This window comes from Microtus ochrogaster, chromosome 24, assembly GCF_000317375.1.
Source record: "Microtus ochrogaster isolate Prairie Vole_2 chromosome 24, MicOch1.0, whole genome shotgun sequence".
Lineage (NCBI taxonomy): Eukaryota > Metazoa > Chordata > Mammalia > Rodentia > Cricetidae > Microtus > Microtus ochrogaster.
The window spans coordinates 21,191,863-21,205,835 of record NC_022024.1 but is presented as its reverse complement, the minus strand read 5'-3'; the positions used below and the strand labels follow the sequence as shown (position 1 = coordinate 21,205,835).

The following is a 13,973-nucleotide window of genomic DNA, read 5'->3' as shown; positions in this document are numbered from 1 at the left end:
ACCACATTGCTAATATGGATTTTTCTAGTCTAACTACATACTCTAGCTACATTCATTTAAAAAGAGACAGAGGAAGGGATTTCTATTTTAGCAGCATTCTTCAGTTGGGTTTCTAGTAGATCACCATCTTTTTCATTTTTGTAGTTTGAGAATATAACGCTGTAGGTTGCCCACACACCAGGTCCAAGAATATGCAATGTGCAGCTACCATTCAGCAGTTTAAGCTGAAACCATCCATTGATGTTCTCAGGTAGGAACAGAAGAGTGAAAGCCATGGTCTTGAGATATTGTCTCTTTCTCCCATTATTTTCCAGTCAGAAACATTAAATTAAAATCTGAGATTCTGCCCATGTTAGAATGTGTAACATCAAACTTAAAACTGTTCGAAGATATCTCTTCTCACCTTAAAGAATGTCATTGCTTCAAGGTTAGTCCTGTATCTTTTGCCAAAAGTTCAAGAAGTGAAAAAAAAAAGAGGAGAAAAGGAACAATAACTATATAAAAAAATTCTACGTTGAGTTTTTAGGATCATTGTAGTTCTTTCATATTAAAACCACCTCAAAAATGAAAACTTTGCAGTATTGGTTTAATGTCTTTCTCACTTCTATACACAAAAGTTCCCAAGCAGGTCACTTTAATCAGAATATTTTGATTAAATTCTTTACGATGTAAAAATTTGCATGGAAGCTTAGAATAGATACAATATGTTAAAGTCTCTGGGACATATATTCAAGATTCATAATGGATTTACTTATTTGAAAAAGAGGTTTTTTTTCCCTTAATTTTTGACGGGAGCAGTTCTCAGACCTGCAGAAGGCAACAGTGTGTGGATTGTCCCTAAGTTCAGCAGTCAGCCATGTGAGCTTGTAGGGAATATATGAGAAAGCTGATTAATGTAGGGAATGAAGTAGAAGAACACTGTGAGATTTCAAGATTAGTTTTTCCAGCTGGGCTCCTCCTACTCAAGGGCCAAATCAATATTTCATTTAGTGAAAACTTCCTGGTGCATATTCTGCCACTTACCAAGCGCCATTAATCATCAGTCAATGAAACAAATTCTCAAAGGAGATTTCAAATGTTGCTTCTGGATTATGTTTTAAAAGAGTTTTTTTTTCCAGTACATCAGTTTTTTTGCATGTTATCACTGGCTTGACATGAAAGTAAGAAACCAATTGGGAAAATCTATAACTAATCCCTTTGTTGGTACCATGAGGTTATGTAAAGTTCACTGAAACAAACTGTATCCAAGTTGCCTGAGTCCTTTCATTAACAAATCCATATTTTATAGACTTCTTGTTTTTAAACCCTCTAGATAAATGAATCTCTTCTTTTAGATAATGGAATGTATATTAGAACAATTGATCTAACTGAAATTTGACAGGCTCAGTTTTTCAGTAAGAAATACATAAGTTTTACTTTATCAGTCCAACTTTCAGAAAGAAATAATTGAAATAGTAAGTTAGAAACGGACTCACAAGATGTTGGTGGAAAATGTTCTCTAGCAAACCAAAATCCAAGTTAATTCAAAGATAACTGGACTTTTCATCAACTACTTGCATCAAAATCATACTTTCAAATTTGCATTAACTCATCTATATGTGAGAAAATATTTTAGGATGACGATGTTTTATAATGAACAAAGATACATTAAACTATTCAGGTAACTTTAATAACTTTTCAGGGAAAATTGGTATCATATTTTGCCCTAAGAAATGACAAATAGGATATTCATCGGTTAAAATTGTTTCCTTACCTCCAGTTTGTTTCCTGAAGGACTGGGTTTCCAGTAAGACAAAGCTCACGGAGAGAGTAGCATGCATTGAACCAAGACATGACACTTGTAAGATCTAAAGAAAGAAAGGAAGGAAGGAAGGAAGGAAGGAAGGAAGGAAGGAAGGAAGGAAGGAAGGAAGGAAGGAAGAAAAGAAGGAAGGGAGAAGCGAAGAAAGAAAGGAAGGAGGGAAGAAAGAAAGGAAGGATGAAAGAAAATTAGCAAAGTTACATAGATAATTTTAACATAATTGGGCATAAATAAATCACCAATTTCCCAATTAAAATGATACTTAATGTTTCCCATTGAATACCCCAAGCTTTCAGAAAAGAGGGGTACTGAGTAGAACATAGACTAGTATAAAATTATGTTTCCACCACTTAGCAACTATATGAACTCAGATAACTCATTTCTAAAATCCAGTTTTCAACTCTGTTGCTGTGTGAGAACTAGATGAGATAATGTACTTAATGCTCTACTATACCTAGAACAAAAATTACAGCGCTGAATATAAAGTAATACAACGTGCTAAAGCTTATAAGTACATCAACAGATACAATCATATATACCTTACACTTTTAAAAATAAAGGTTATAGGTGAATCTAGACTGCTCTACAGAGCAATGTGTAGAGACTTGATTTCACCCAGAAGACTAACACTGAATAAACATGCACACTTGTGGGCACATACAAAGACTCACAGACATGACATATGTATGTTAAGTCAGGATCTGATGGAAAGGAAACATACAATATGTCCTTTTAGTTTTTCTATGATCTCAATAATTTTATGTTAGAAGAACATTTTGGTTCCTCTGGAAGGACAGTGCAATATTCTACTTTGCTGAATTAAAGTGTAAACTGTTAGAAATAAGGCTAGAATATCTGGGGAAACATATAGAGAAGAAAATTCAGGAATGTTGGAGACGTATTTTGAGAATTCATTGCATGGCCTTGACAGAGTGTTGGATAAGATGCAGGATGAAAAGATTCAAAATAGCACAGGTATCCAGTGTTTGGGGGAAGGTCTAATAAACCTGACGCTAAGACTTACGTAACAGTTTTATAAATGACGTGAGAATTTTGCACCCAACATAATGAAACCTTGCCAATCATCTCAGAGATCCAACTAAAGTCCAGGACCATATATATTGTTATTATAGCTTTTGGTGGGAAAATAAGACAGTGGCTGCTGTTTGGGAGGGGCTGACTGGAAGAGTAACTGGGGAAAACATTTAGGGGAATTCATTCAATTCAAAATGCTTTAATGAACTTTTAATGGGTAAACAGGCAGGAATAATAGAGCTAGCAGCAATCTTTTTGCTCATATTCATGTATATAAATGCATATGTATTCAGAAGAACTCTTCACTTTATTTGAAACAGAAATAAAACGCCTATAATTTAACAGAAACAAAGAAATAGAATCCCAATCTTACCAGAAAGGCAATTGTTGCTGACATCCAGCTTTTCCAAAGACACAAAATGAAAAAGTGGCACAATTGTTGTTAAACTGAAAATAAAATATTACCATGATTAAAAAAATTAACAAGCATATTCTTGTTATTTTGTTTGAAGTACAACTCATTTATCTAATGCAATTATATAATTATAAGAAATTATATACAATTATCTATAATTGTACAATACAATGCAGTAAAATTAAAACACTGAGTAACAGTATTTATTAAGAATGCAAGTAATCCTATTACGGAAAATCGAAGTTCATTTTTAAAGAGAATTTACCATGGAACATTACAATAATGGCAGATTTTGATTCATTTAAAAAAGAAACTATCGTGGAATTGCTAACTTCAGCCACAAATACCATGGGCTTAGATGTATATTTGCAATCCAGTTTAAAACGGGTAGTTATCTGGTTATTATTTTGCTTAATATATTTATAAAGCTAGTTATACAGAAATTACACGATTTGTTTTTCCCTTTTTAGTTTAAGCACATGGCCTAAATCTTTTAGGTACAAACTTGGTTTTGGGGGGTTCCTATGATTATTTTATATGTAAATAAAATGTCATCATTCCCTCTGCCCCCCACATTTCATTATTTCAGGCCTTCCCTGCTACACTAGCGCAAACCTCTACATTGTTCCCTCCCAGTTGACAGCCTATTTTCTTTGCTTACTATTGTTACACACAAATATTCAGGGATGCATGTGTGTGTGTGTGAACCACACTGGTCACAGTGCAACAATAAATAAATCATGAGGAGCCCAGCTCTAAAGAATACATCTATGCCACCTCTACAGAATCTATGGCTCAGAGAACATTCTAAAAGGGTTCAGAAAGAATATAAGAGACAGAATCAACTCTGAAAGTTTTTCCTATGAATAGTCCCACTAACAAGTTTGGACTACTGGCAGTATCAATGCATGTTTTAACATGGAAGAGAAAATTTTACAGGACTCCATTCCCAGACAAAATCTAGAGGAACTAAGGAGTGCTGGAAGAAGATTAAGCCTCTCCCAGGCTTTAGTCCCATTATTCATTGTTCAATGCAGAGTTTTAGTATACAATATACTACATAGAAACAACAAAAACCACCTCAACAGTTTATAATTATATGTGTGTGTGTGCATGCATACACAGACAATTTTTTTAAAAAAATCACTTTTAATAAAATAACTGATTATTATTGCTTTAAAACATATTTTAGACTAAAGTGAGTTACTATCAATATAAATACCTAACGTATTGTGCTTTGTTCACAATTAGAAATATGAACTTACTATCAAGCAAGAAATAATAATGCTTAACATATGACATATATATATATATTCAAGTAAATGCTGAGAAATTCAAATTAATTTTATCTTTCTGTCTCCCTCTCTCTTGCGTGTGTGTATGTGTCTAAACCTATTATAACTATTAGTCTAAGGTCATAGGTCACACAGCAGCACTGTGGCTAAAAGCCTCACAATGTCTGGCACAGACTAACCCTTGTATGCATCTTGACTCCTCCCTTGTACTACCCTGTTCTGCATTAGGAGAAGGAAAGAAGATACCACTGATGAAACCTATACGAAATAACGAGGCTGGAGGAAAATGCCGTTCACTGTCGTCACTCCTAAGCACAATATAACCATTCATTCTAATCCTGTACACTGCCACTCCTTTAAAAGAGTCTCATGGGTGACAGGGTGTAGAACAAAAATACTTAAAGAAAACATGAAAAAAAAAGACGGAACTACAAACCCTTCTTTGTACAACCTAAGAATAAAATTGACTTAAATGTCACATAAATGTAACAGGAAACAAAGGAAGAAGAGAGCATAAACAAGGAAAAGGCAGGGAAGCAGGGGTTTGGTGAAGGAGAGGAGGAGGAAGACGGGCAAAATTAAAGCATGGTGGATAGATAATTATTTTATGTAAGACTTCATCTTATAGTGCTCCCATCCTGAACTTGTTCCTGATAATTTTACAGATATTAAATTCTGATTCTTCAAGGGATAGCATAAAAATACTTATCCAAAATTATGTTCGAAGTTCTTCTACATTTTAGTATTAAATCTTTGTCTTTCTGCTAAAATTCAATAGCGAGTAAATTAGTTCACTCTTCATAATGCAGTTACTTTCTTTTCTTCATAATATTTTGTGTACTTCGCAAGGCTACATGGTGACATATACTTAAAAATACCAAGAGAAAATAAGCAATGCCATTCTAGAATTTAAAAACAGTATGACTTTTTTTTTTTTAAAAATAATCACTTTAAACAATTAAATTTCTGCTGTGGTTAAATATCTCTGTAATATGCATTTTTATCTACTCATTCTTTTAAAACCATGATTTGTGAATTGGTTTTTTTTTATCTTTAATCAAGGAAAGTAGCTATGCATGTGTCCTTATGACTACCCATTGTGATGGTGGAAATCTGATCATAAACTCCTTTACCCATGCGTTTATAGGTTTTCCCTTTATTGACATTTCATGAATATTTTTTTTCAAGAAAATTCAAACCAGAAAGACAAAGGGACATTAGTGAAAACCTAATACGGCTTGACCTTGTCACATTAGCCCTGGGCATTAAATGATATAACTTTCAAAGATGACAAAAAGAGCAAAGATTTGTCCAATGAGCACCCAATGGGTAAGTTTCAACTCTGGCCCCACTTAGGGTCTGACTGGAAGCAGGATAGTTTATCTAGCCAGAGAGTCTTCTGGTTAGAACTCCTCCGAGTCAAACTTAAACCAGTCACATGGCCTAATGAAAATTTAAAACAGAAGACTGGATGAAGCAAGTATTCCAAACAATATTCACTAAATACTGTTCTTTCTATGTGTTCCATTTGTGCGGAAAGAAGGTATGTGGATGTATAATCTCTTCCTTGTGATGGAAATAGTTACCAAAAGTCAAAGAAAATATAAACCATGTAAGAGTATCCTAATTAGACATCCCAACGATGTCTATACAACCGCGTTTTAAATGTCTCCATTTTAAATTTATTGGACTCACATTCACTCCCTATGTGGATGATACTTGAACTTGATATCCGAAGGTAGGCAACAGCAGCACTTTGACACTTGGGAAGAAGTTAAGTCTTAGACAATGCAAAGATCTGCTTCATGCAAACTGATTGGGATGTCAAAGTTTCAAACCACAAACCTGAACTGGTCTAGCTGAGTTTTAACACCCGCTATGTGGCTCTGCACACACTGCACAGACAGAACACTGTGACATGTATCCCTTGCTAAACAAATAAATCTGCTGAGAAAAGACTAAGTCCTGAGATTATTAAAAGCCATTAGGAAATAATTTCATTTCCTCATGTGCCTTCAGGTCTTCTGCTTTACTAACAGCATGTGCTGATATATGCAAAGGATTTGATAGCATAAAAATATGCTTAAATAAGTGATAGTATTATAAAATTCTATATGTTTTATGTAATAATAATCATACATATATTTAATAACTGTATATTCATTTTTACCAGTATATAATGTACATTGACTGTGTTGCTCACGTATTTCCACATACTTACCTGCCCCCTTCATCCTCTAACCCTTTTTCTGTACTATTATGCTGTATATACATGCATTTTTTTTTATAAAATTACAAATGATGCTTGTCTTTTTTAGTCTGAATGACATTTTGTACAGACATAATTCAAGTTTAATTTTTCTTTTCCAAGAAGTTTATAAAGGTTATAATATATGTGTCTCAATGTTATAGCTCTCAAAATAACAAGCCCCAACTTAGTATACAAATGTTTTATTAAAGTAAACAAAATTACAAATATTAAAAATTGGGAGTAATTATTCCAATGGTCATTATTAAATCCAAGAACTGATTGGTGTAGTTGAATAATTCCTTGATAGGGGAATATCATCAGAGAATGATAAAGCCAAAGCTCATCATTACCTGTGATATTTTAACTTTGACAGAAAGAATATTTCATTGTAGGCTTAAAGCAGTCAAATAACCAAGGGCATTTTTCTTTTATAATTTTCTTAATATAAATATTTTCTAGTGTTAGAAATATAGTTTGAGAACTACTTCTGTCAAATATGTGTATTGTGCTCATTTGTGCATGGTTTACTACCTGTGTCCAATTCTTAATTGATCACTTCATTTTTGATTATATTTTTATAAAAAAATCCTATGTACTCATACAGGTCCAAAGTACATATGTGGTTTCACTTGAAGGAGCTTACTTCAAATTGAAACAATGTTTTGTTAAATGCAAGTCAGATTTCATAATTTAGATATGATTACAACAAGCTAATGTGACTTTAAAATGTATATTTAGGTTTTTTTATTTTCAAAGATTAATATCTCTGGGTTAAATCATTTGATACACACATGCTCAAAATATGAACACTCCTTGGCAAAGACTGACAAAAAGTATTTTATGGTTTATCAGCAAGCACACAGTTGTCCTTTCTCACTGGTCTTGTAAACATCTTGTAATTCAAAAAATTTAATTTCTTATTATAGGTAGTTCAACCACCTTTCTCCACGTCTGTGGGTAATAAATTAATCATATTAGATTGAATATCTTTCAATAAAACATTAAGCACAGAGAGAAAGAATTACATACATTATTGTGATATTTTGACTTTACACAATAATTCAGTCGTATGATCTAGGTATTTGATTGTCTCTAATGTGCCTATAGATGCAGGTACTCAGTTTATAATAATGTTAAGACATTTTAAGTGTTATTCCTTTACATCCCTGTGGAATTAAAATTTAAATCCATTTTAACAACTATAAAAGCAAGCAAATTGAAAGAAGATTTAAAAATATTGTTTTATGACTTAATAAATAACATTTGAGTGAGGCATCCCTCAGTATTAAATTTCCTATATTTTATATTTTCTAAAGACTAATTCTTTATAAACATAAACAAGCCTGCCCTGAGATGTTTCTACTAGTACGTTTTTGAGAAAAAAACAAAACAAGTAGAATAAACTTAAAAATTTTACTGAATGCCTCGGGTAACTCAGCCACTTCAGTTTTTAAACCTCTAGATAGTTATATGTGTATCTTGTGTACTGATTTATTTTATTGCATCCTGATTTAATTTCAGGAATCCCAAGTTTTCTAGTTTATGTACATCATACAGCAATTTTAAATAACTACTCCTAAAATAAAATATATTTTTACCTGTTTTGAGATATACTAAGGTCTTGTAGTAGAGGCAGCCAACACGAAGAAAGTACTTCCGCATTTAAGATGCTGTTGTCATCCAAATGCAATTCTCTAAGCAGAACATGATTTTTTAAGGATGGAGGCTGCAATTAAATATATTTTATTACTTGATAACAGGCAAAATATTTTCTAAGCAAATTTAAAAGTATAGAGTCTACCAAAGCTTATGAGATATACATTCTGATAAGCAATAAACAGTAACTCAAAGCATATTATTATGAGTCTTTCAGCATGGATAAAATGCCTACTAACTAATTTTATTATTTCTAATGTTCTTTACAAGAAGTTTTATGACAGAATGCAATTTAATCTCGATAGGAGATAAATGTGTTCCAACTTATGTACCTAAGTGAGACTGAAATATTATGATAGGCTATAGTTTAGTTCTTTGGGAATCTTACCTTAAACTATACTTATTAGACACCATAAGAAATTGGGTTTTTTCCTAAGTGGATAAAAATATAAAATAATGAAAGAGGCCAATAAGCATGAAAGATGTTTAAGAGAGGTAGTAGAATATAAGAAAACAAGAATGAAAGCCCAGATGTTGGGAAGCAGGACAAAGGCAAGAACAGACCACAGGACTACACGGGGCAGATGGTCAGATAAAAGTAAAGTTGGAGCAAAATATCATAAGGAAATATAATTTAAAATGAGGTTTTATTGATGGTATCCTATTTAGGTAGATGAAGTTGCTTCCAGAAGCTAAGTGTTATTAAATGAAAATCCTAGTTCCAAGCGTGCTTCCATTTCCATGTTGTTGGTCTATAAAATATATGGGCAATTGCTACTGGTCTTGATTGATTACCAGAGCTAGATGGTTAAGATCTTATTGAGGAAGACTCCACCTGCCTTGGTTGCATAACATAAAGAAATAAAACTGGAACTGGGCTGAACCCTTCTTTGCTATCTGGCCCTCAGGCTGTAGTAAAAATCTATACAGGCTTCTTGGGGGAAATTGTCATCAATGCTCATATTCAGTTGTATACTTGTATGCAATACTACTCACAAGACAAGTGGAATGAACCCAGTAGTTCAACAGTGGCAAATCTGTTACTAGAGTAAACAACTGCTCTCTGTTTGCTTCTTCTACAGGAGAAAATTCCTGCCTGGTATAGTAAACATGGTATAAACTCCTTCAATGGGAAGTTTATAAGCTCTAATAGGGAAGAATGCTGAGAGATAATGCTCTTGTACCCTGTAAAAATTTGTCACTCATATTGGTTTCATAAAACACTGATTGGCCAGTAGCTAGGCAAGAAATCTAAGTGGTCAACCAGACTAGGGAAAGCAAAGAGTCAGTCATCAGCCGGATACAGAGGAAGCAAGATGCGAATACCTCACTCAGTAAGGTACCAAGATAAGAATTTAAGTTGTAAGAGGTAGTTAGTAATAAGCCTGAACAATAGGTCAAACAGTTTATAATTAATATAAGGTTTCTGTGCTTTGTTCAGGACTGAACAGCTGTGAGACTGGGTGGTACAGAAACTTCCATCTACAGAAGATAATGATGGTGTTTTGTTAACTAAACACGATGTGCCTTTCAAAAATGTCTTCTCCATAACTAAGTAAATCATCATATATTACTGCAGTCAGCTTCAGAGATATTTGGTTTTACAGTGCTGCCTGTATGTACTCAACTGATCAAAGTAGAGAGAATAAACTGGTGATGAATGCCCATCTGTAAGCTCTTCCAAAGCTCATATAACATTTAAGAAGGAGTCAAAGAATGTTGGGACTGGAGGGAATGAGGTGGACCATTTGGAACACTATCTTCACACAGCATGGCTATTACACTCTTAAATGAACAGCAGTTCTGTGGACCTGCAAAAGATCTCCTCTAAGTTAGACTTGACAACACCTAATCATAGAATGCTAAATGTCCCATGAAGCCCTACCCTTCCCTGAAGATTTCTATGCAGTTAGTAATAGTGTTTAAATGCTCCTGAAAAAAAAAAATACCTAGCCATACTCCTGTACAAAGCATGAATGAAACTCACTGAGTTTCTTTCTCTTTTTCCTCTTTCCCTCTCTCTATCTCTCCCTCCCCACATACAAAATAAATGATATAAGAGGGCAACAAGTTCAAAAGGGAAATAACTGGTATTGGAAGTGGATGAGAGAGTAATGTGTTTTTTGAATTGTGCTCATGTATGGAAATACCATAAGAAAAATCATTATTATGTGTAATTAATATATTCTAACAAAAACTATAAAGAAAAAGGTAACTTGTAAATAATATACAGTTGTTGATTAAAAATAAAGAAAAATATTTAAATTGCTTTCAAAATATATAGTAGATATTTCAATTAAAAGAAGGACATCACATTGGTTATGGATATTAATTCCTTATTTAATTTACCTCTCTTAGGTAATTTCCCTGCAGCTTTACTATTTGGAGCAATCCACAAGGTCCGATGCCCTCAACATCAGTAAGGTGATTATGTGAACAATCCAAGTATATGACGGTTGGTGCTTCACAAAGACCTTTGGTGCTGATTAGCTGATTATGGTCCACAGTTAGTTGCTGAAGGGATTTCAAGGATTCTAAACCACCTGGAAGATAAGTTTTCTAATATCACACTTCTATTATACATTCTTCTTGAGACATAACATCATGGAAACTGTTTTTGGAGATAAATTCACATCTACATCTATATCTGTATTTTTTAATGCCGTGTTTCCTTGTAAACCTAGGCTGGTTTAAAACTTGTGGCATAGTTCATATCTTGAACATCTTATTTTACCCTCTCAATTGCTAGGATTACAGACATGCAACAGTATGCCTAGTTTTGAAAAACAGTGTTTAGCTATAAAGTTATATATAAATTAAAAACTGAAAGAAAATTTTAATGCATAGATTAGGAAATAGGAATATTCAAACAAACAAACGAGGAAAATTGCCAATCTTAACAAAAATTTTATTTGAACTCAGAGTGGCAAATAACATTTTTTAACTTTTTCAAGCCTTGTTGGAGACAAGATAAAAAAAAAAATGAAACATAAAGTTGCAGAAATTAGCTTTTTTTTTTGGCAACAGAAGCAAAAATGAGATGGCAGATACAACAAAAACAGTTGGGAGAACCAGTTGACAGATGTTTTTGCCCCACCAGGTCCCATATCTGTTTAGTTCCAAATAAACACACAGAGGCCTACATTAATTGTAAACTGATTGGCCTATTTGCTCAGGCTTCTTATTAACTCTTATAACTTACAACCCACAATTCTTATCTGTATTAGCCATGTGGCTTTGTACCTTTTCCGGGGAGGCAGTCATATCTTGTTTGTTCTGTGTCTGGCTTTTTTTTTGTGTCTGGGTGACTGCAGACTGACTTTTTTTCTTCCCAGAATTCTCCTATTCTCATTGCTCCGCCTATACTTCCAGCCTGGCTACTGTCTAATCAGCATTTTCTTAAAATGCAACTGACAGGCTATAAAACATTCTCCCATAGCACTTTCCCGCCCCCCTTTTTAAACAAGAATTATGAATCTAATCTCCCTTGTTTAGTTTTCTTCCTGACCATTATTCATAATGACTTGTAACCAATGCTCTAAACAAAAATATATATACATAGTCCATTTTTTGGTAACGTGGGTGTAGTTTTCTAGGCTACTTCCTGCTGATTTGGGGCACTGATAATCTTATGGGGACCTAAAGAAAATTTAGAATTATGATCAAGTCCTAACTTGAGTATACTGTGAGGCTTGATCATCTCAGGCAGCAGTCTTGAAACTGTTCTGGATGCAGAACTCAGAGGAAACTCCAACCAAAGTCCTCTGAAATGTTGGATCATCTGGACCATCTGCTCCCACTGGAGATTCTTCAGGGGGGGTCTTCCTTGATCAAACCTGCTTTTTATTAGCCCAGAATAAATCCACAGCCTCTTATTTTCTGTGGAAACAAAAGTAAAACCTTTTCTCCAAAGTAACATAACTTTTGACTTAAATTTTGAAGTCAAGGCATTTTAAAAATATATATGTTAGATTAATCCAGCAGCATTTATAATCAAATGTCTTTTAGCAGCTGTTGCTCCTTCCTCAGCAGTCATACTAATTAAAGATAACACAATAATATACAGTATCCAGACTCTCTGTGTATTTTCCCTCTTTACATGGCTTTATTTTAAACTCTTTCCTTTTATTTTTAATTTTTGTCACAACTACTCTCATTCTTTTTTATTTTAAGGACTTTATCCTTTTTCTTTTCTCTCCCAAACCTACAAATATTTTTAAATACACCAAAACTGTTTAGAGTTTTGTTTTTTTCTTTTTTTTGGTCTGAAACTATGTTTACGGTATCTCTTTTTTCCTGACCACATGAGTCTTTAATATGGCTAGGATTAAAGCCATGTCTTTGACAGTTGGATCCAGCCCATTCCTTAGCTTTCTGAGAGTCTAGCCTCATGGCTAAGGTACTGGCTAGAGCCGTGTTTATTGTCACAACTCTGGAGTTTCAAGGTCCATGCTGCCACCAAGAAGCATGCTGTAGGCTATTCATAAACACCATTTCAGTGTTTGGTGGCAGGGCCTCTTAAAAGAGCTGCAAAGTTTTGCAGCAAAGGCTGAGTCAGGAAGCCTCTCTTGAATGAGATACACTTGCCTCTAACAAAGTTAGCAAATCCGAGAAATTGCTGCTACCAAGAAGCCATGCTTAATGCTGTTATTTTGTGTTTAGAATTACTCTCCAAGCTCTCTCAGGTTTTAAGTGGATATTAGTTGGCCACGTGGACACCAATTTGTTGTAAGCCATGTGCTGGAAACTGACACCGGACCTGGTAAGACACAGCCTTGTGGCGATACACAGATTAATAGAAATAGGCTAAATTAATATGTAAAAGTTAGCCAATTAGAAGCTAGAGCTAATGGGCCAAGTAGTGATTTAAATAATACAGTTTCTGTATGATTATTTTGAGCTGCCAGGTGGCCGGGAAACAAACAAGCAGCTTCGTTACAACAGAAGAGGAAAAGGCAATTAGAATTAAATTACAAGCCATGGCTCATGTCAGGCATAGTTAGCAATAAAAGTGAGAAGAGGTCATTGTTTTGGTTGCAGTGAAATCATTGGAAATCTGAATGATAGAGACATTAGTAGCAATATCGAGAGAAAAGTAACAGTACATTGGAGGGTAAAAAGAACAGGCATAACTACTTGTGTGGGTTTTCAGCAACGGAGAAAAGTTTGTTCAGATGACCTACAGAACTCTGAGCAATTTTGCTTTCATTATCTTTATGAACCCACTGACTCATGGTGTCCCCTTGTCTCTATATATCTCAAAATGCCAGTCAACAATTTCTGTCTCAGATATGTGAACCATAATTCACATTCTGTCCGTTTGAGAGCAATTAGGTTCATCAGCAAATATCGAATGTTAAAATATACCCTAATTGTATATCATCAAACAAGTATTTTTCCTCTCCAGTATAGGTTGCTTTATTACAGGTGTAAGATGAAATCTCGGAGTGGTTTTGATTTGCATTTCTCTGATGGTTAAGGATATTGAGCATTTCCTTAAGTGTCTTTCAGCCATTTTAG

The 13,973-nt window shown here is 34.0% G+C and overlaps 1 protein-coding gene across 1 annotated transcript in view; it reads right to left on the bottom strand.

The window, feature by feature from the left end:
* Lrriq1 (leucine rich repeats and IQ motif containing 1) overlaps positions 1-13,973 on the bottom strand; it is a 134,114-nt gene that overhangs the window by 87,172 nt on the left and 32,969 nt on the right. The window contains exons 12-15 of the mRNA XM_026784625.1: positions 10,803-10,996; positions 8,396-8,523; positions 3,210-3,283; positions 1,754-1,847 (exon numbers count right to left, since the gene is read on the bottom strand). Of these exons, the coding sequence (XP_026640426.1) occupies positions 1,754-1,847; positions 3,210-3,283; positions 8,396-8,523; positions 10,803-10,996 (490 nt within the window). The remainder of the gene's footprint in view (positions 1-1,753; positions 1,848-3,209; positions 3,284-8,395; positions 8,524-10,802; positions 10,997-13,973) is intronic.